Genomic DNA, 5,634 nt, shown 5'->3' on the forward strand with positions numbered 1-5,634 from the left:
CGCAGGAGCCGTGCAAAGGCCAAAGAAAGGGCCAAGGAGATGCAACAGAGGTTAATAGAGTTGTCTGTGGAAAATGAAAAACTACGCTTCTACGTAAGACGGCTCACGCAGGAGCGGGACGCCCTGCGCAGCCTCTGGGATGTGATTGACGGTTGGAGCCTCCTGGACCAGACTATTGACATTATAGAACAAATATTAACAATCCTGTACCGCCTTTTGGACCAACATGCCCAACTTTAAGGATTTGTGTTGCATCCCGCATGGGGGGTATGCTACAAGCCCTAAACAACTGCTGATGACAGCTTTGTTTGGAGCTTGTGGCATGCCTTTTATGTGTGGACTAACATCATATTATGTGAAGGCTCCTGCCCTGCGGCGGATTTATTAAAATCTAGTATTGATTCCTTTACAACTTCCCCTACCCTGCAGATTTGTTTCCGTGCTTTACAGCTGATCTACATAGGAAAGCAGTTGCCTGCCACATATCAGCCCAAAGACTCCGTGCTGCCACACTTGTTCCAGGTTGGAGACACCGTCTACGCCGGGACGTTTGGACTGCTGACCACACCAACGGCAACGAGTCAAGGGGGGGCGAGTAGCCTTGCCGACAAGCTCACACCGGAATGGAGATTACAACGCACCCAATAACCCCTCCAGATAAGACTTATTTACGCCTCATTACTTTTTTCTATCTCATTCTGTACCCCCTAATTGTTAAGACTAGCGTGAGTCCCCATCAAATTTACAATTTCACTTGGCTACTTTATAACCAAGCTGGGGACGTGGTAAACTCCACCTCCAAAGTACAAGCTACCATCCCTTGGGATCCTATCCAGGTGGATCTCTGTGCGTTGGCATTGGGGGCTGGGCCCGAATGGGGAACCCCTGATCTCTTTTATCCGCAACCGTCTGCCCCTAAACAACATACTTCGGGTACAGGCCCCGGGTGCGGGAGTGACACCCAGAGGGCTGTGCTAACCCTACAAGACGGGATATATGTTTGCCCTGGAAGTCACCGGCCCAGGGAAACTCATTATCGCTGTGGATGGGTACCTCACTATTGCGGCTCATGGGGATGTGAAACCACCGGGGATGTCCACTGGAAGCCTTCTTCTAAGTGGGATTACATATTAGTTAAAAGAACTAACCCCCCTCGGCGGACATATGGGTCTCCCGACCAATGGCCGTTGCATAGTCAGTGTGGCTCAACTTCACAACGAAAAGGATGGTGCAACCCACTTGAAATTTCCTTTACTCAAGCAGGACAACAGGCTCCGTGGAGTACCATGGGCCGAGGGTTCGAGTGGAGCCTTTGCCTCTATCAAGACGGTCGGGATTCCTGTCTTAATTTTAGACTCAAACTCCAAATAACTTCCCCATCCAAAATGGCAGTCGGGCCAAATAAAATATTAACCAAACAAAAGAGCCCACCCGCTCTACCTTTTCAAAAGGAAAAATTCCATAAGCAAGTGCTTGTTAAGAATCGGCCCACCCAAACGCCTGCTAGCAATCGGTCCAGCCTGACTCCCCAGACACCCGTTTTTTTAAATAAGTCTGTAACAACCACGCCTCCTTTGCCCGGTTCTGTGTCCACCCCTTTGCCCGGAGCAGAGAGTAGGCTCCTCAGCCTAATACATGGGGCTTACCAAGCACTAAATAATTCTAACCCCAACAGAACTCAGGATTGTTGGATGTGCCTTGCCTCACCTCCCCCTTATTATGAGGGAGTGGCTGTTGTTGGAAATTGGACAAACCACACTAATGTCCCTCCCCAGTGTTCCAATCTGCCATCCCATCGGCTGACTCTTACAGAAGTAACAGGACAAGGGCTCTGTGTAGGTTCTGTTCCCCCCCCCGATACCAGGGCCTCTGTAACAAAACCATGACCCTCAAACCAGGCGCCTATTATTTAACAGGGCCAGATGGGTTATATTGGGCATGTAATACTGGCCTGACTCCCTGCTTAGCAGGACAAGCTCATAATCAAACTCATGAATGGTGTGTCATGGTTGAAGTGTGGCCTCGGGTCACATTACATAACTCTGAAGAAGTCTATCAACACTATGAGGGAAATCTCCGGTTCCGTAGGGAACCCGTATCCATAACACTAGCCCTTATATTGGGAGGACTCACCGTTGGGGGTATTGGGGCTGGCATAGGTACCGGAGCTGCTGCTTTACATCAGACAAACCAATTTCATTTACTACAGCAAGCTATGCATTCAGATTTACGAGCCTTAGAAGAATCTGTTAGCGCCTTAGAAAAATCCTTGACTTCACTTTCTGAAGTAGTATTACAAAATAGAAGGGGGCTAGATTTGGTATTTCTAAAGGAAGGGGGACTGTGTGCAGCCTTAAAGGAAGAATGTTGTTTCTATGTGGATCACACTGGAGTGGTCCGAGATAATATGGCAAAATTAAGGGAAAGACTAAAACAGCGGGAAAGCTATTTTAAGACAGGACAGTCGTGGTTCCAGGGCTGGTTTAATTCATCCCCTTGGCTCACTACTTTAATCTCTTCCGTCACAGGGCCCCTAGTTGTGTTACTCCTAATTATAACCATTGGACCCTGCATAATAAATAGGCTTCTACAGTTTATTAACGACAAAATGACCGTTACTCATGCTTTAATCCTAACCCTACAACACCAGAGTTTAAAACTAGAAGACATAGAAGACTCACTTTAAATGCAGCTATTCTTTAATTTTAAGATTAAAATTAGTACAGAAAGGAGATGAGGGAATGTAAGGCCCTAAAATAATTTTAATAACAGGTAAAAGAAATTTGACGGGTTTAAAATAAAGTTGCTGGAGCTAACTGCATATTATTCTGCTTTTGTATGAAATGGCTAAGCTTGCAGTAATTTTGCAGGAAATGAGATTGCTTTTTATGAGATGGCTGAGTTTGCAATATGTAACCGTTTTTAGGAACCAAAAAGGCTACAGTTAACAGAAAATGTACCCAACCTATATACTGTAACACCGCGGTGACCCCCTTACTCATGCTTGCTCAAGTAAAAATTGGAAAAATCCCTAAGGCGTACTGCATGTATCTTGTTCCCTTTTGGAAATCCCCTGTACTTTGTTCCTTTTTGCCCTGGAAAGTCCCTATACCTTGTGATCATTCGTAATGATGTGGAAATATGCTAATGTTGCGGTTTTTAGCCTTAAATACTCCGTGTAATCGATGATCAGGTGCCTCTCTTCTCGCACTGCACTGAGGTGTGTTGTGCTCTGAGACGGCCCATTTGCGCAAATGCAATAAACTTCCTCTTGTTTTTGCATCGATTGTGGCGTGGAGCTTGTGTATCTGGGGTCAATCGATTCGTGGGACACCAGCTTCGGGGTCCCTCAGTATACATGACATTTTTTGCACTTGCATGATGAAAAGTCTTTGCTTTTCTCCAAAACCATTTTCATTGCAATTTTCTCCGTCCATTGCATACGAATTCCACACCCCTTTGTCCGGATATGACTAGATGAAACCAGAAATATGCAGTTGTGTTTTCGCTAACTGAATCCCAGATATTCCGACAGCCCTGTGTTTGTGTTTTCTGGATATTATCGAAGCACTTTACTGTTTTGAAATTTTTTTTTATCAGCGAACATTTTATTTTGTACTGGGAAACATTAATTGGTTCCACATGGAGACACTAGCTCTACACTTTCGTATTTTCTAGGGATAAAGCTAGAAGAACTGTGGCAAAGAAACATGATATTTCTGTTTGTATAGATGGCATTTTATGCAGTTGCCTAACGAAAGGACTTTGCTTTTCTCCAAAATGATTATAACTGTGATTTTCTCGGTCCATTGCATACGAATTGCACACCACTTTGTCCGGATATGACTGGATGAAACCGGAAATTTCTGGGTTTTTTTTGGCTAACTCAATCCCAGATATTGCCACAGCCCCTGTGTTTGTGTTTTCTGGATATTATCGAAGGACATTATTATGTTGAAAGCTTTTTTTTTTAATCTTGGAACATTTAATTTTGTACTGGGAAACTCTAATTGGTTCCACATGCAGACAACCAGCTCTACTCATTCGTATTTTCTCGGGAGAAATCTAGAGGAAATGCGGCAAACCAACATGATATTTCTGTTAGTATACATGATATTTTATGCACTTGCCTAATGAAAAGACTTTGCTTTTCTCCAAAACCACTTTCACTGCAATTTTCACAGTCCATGGCATACGTATTCCACATGACTTAGTCCGGATATGACTGGATGAAACTAGAAATATCCGGTTTTGTTTGGCTAACTCAATCTCAGATATTGCCAGAGCCTCTGTGTTTGTGTTTTCTGGATATTATCAATGGCCATTATTGTTTTGAAAGTTTTTTTTTAATTAGGGAACATTTAGTTTTGTACTGGGAAACACTCAGTTGCTCCACATGGAGACACCAGCTCTACACATTTGTATTTTCAAGCGAGAAAGCTAGAGGAACTGGTGCAAACAAACATATAAATTTGTTTGTATACATGACATTTTATGCACTTGCATGATGAAAAGACTTTGCTTTTCTCCAAAACCATTTTCATTGCAATTTTCTCCGTCCATTGCATACGAATTCCACACCCCTTTGTCCGGATATGACTAGATGAAACCAGAAATATGCGGTTGTATTTTCGCTAACTGAATCCCAGATATTCCGACAGCCCTCTGTTTGTGTTTTCTGGATATTATCGAAGCACTTTACTGTTTTGAAATTTTTTTTTATCAGCGAACATTTTATTTTGTACTGGGAAACATTAATTGGTTCCACATGGAGACACTAGCTCTACACTTTCGTATTTTCTAGGGATAAAGCTAGAAGAACTGTGGCAAAGAAACATGATATTTCTGTTTGTATAGATGGCATTTTATGCAGTTGCCTAACGAAAGGACTTTGCTTTTCTCCAAAACCATTTTTACTGTGATATTGTCTGTCCATTGCATACGAATTGCACACCACTTTGTCTGGCTACGAATGGATGAAAGTGGAAATATCCGCTTGTGTTTTGGCTAACTCAATCCCAGATATTGCAACAGCCTCTGTGTTTGTGTTTTCTGGATATTATCGAAGGACTTTATTGTTTTGAATGTTTTTTTTCAGGGAACATTTAATTTTGTACTGGGAAACACTGAGTGGTTCCAAATGGAGACACCAGCTCTACACATTCATATTTTCTAGGGGAAAGATAGAGGAAGTGGGGCAAACAAACATGATATTTCTCTTTGTATAGATGACATTTTATGCACTTGCCTAACAAAAAGACGTTGCTTTTCTCCAAAACCATTTTCACTGTGATTTTCTCAGTCCATTGCATACGATTTCCATAACACTTTATCCGGTCATGACTGGATGAAATCAGAAATATGCGGTTGTGTTTTGGCTAACTGAATCCCAGATATTGCGACAGCTTCTGTGTTTCTATTTTCTGGATATTATCGAAGGACTTTATTGTTTTGATTTTTTTTTATCAGCGAACATTTTATTTTGTACTGGGAAACATTAATTGGTTCCACATGGAGACACCATCTCTACACTTTCGTATTTTCTATGGAGAAAGCTAGAGTAACTGTGGCAAAGAAACATGATATTTCTGTTTGAATAGATTGCATTTTATGCACTTTTTTATCAGGGAACAT

At 42.4% G+C, this 5,634-nt stretch overlaps 1 protein-coding gene across 1 annotated transcript; it reads left to right on the top strand.

Annotated features, from left to right (window-relative positions):
- Positions 1–606: 606 nt before the first annotated feature.
- Positions 607–3,264, top strand: LOC133750646 (MLV-related proviral Env polyprotein-like). Its single transcript, XM_062180262.1, is given in 2 exon segments — positions 607–1,847; positions 1,850–3,264. Coding segments are annotated over 2 exon segments (2,061 nt in total). The 5' UTR covers positions 607–623; the 3' UTR covers positions 2,687–3,264.
- The last annotated feature ends 2,370 nt before the right edge of the window (positions 3,265–5,634 follow it).

Source organism: Lepus europaeus, chromosome 21 (genome assembly GCF_033115175.1).
Source record: "Lepus europaeus isolate LE1 chromosome 21, mLepTim1.pri, whole genome shotgun sequence".
Taxonomy (NCBI): domain Eukaryota; kingdom Metazoa; phylum Chordata; class Mammalia; order Lagomorpha; family Leporidae; genus Lepus; species Lepus europaeus.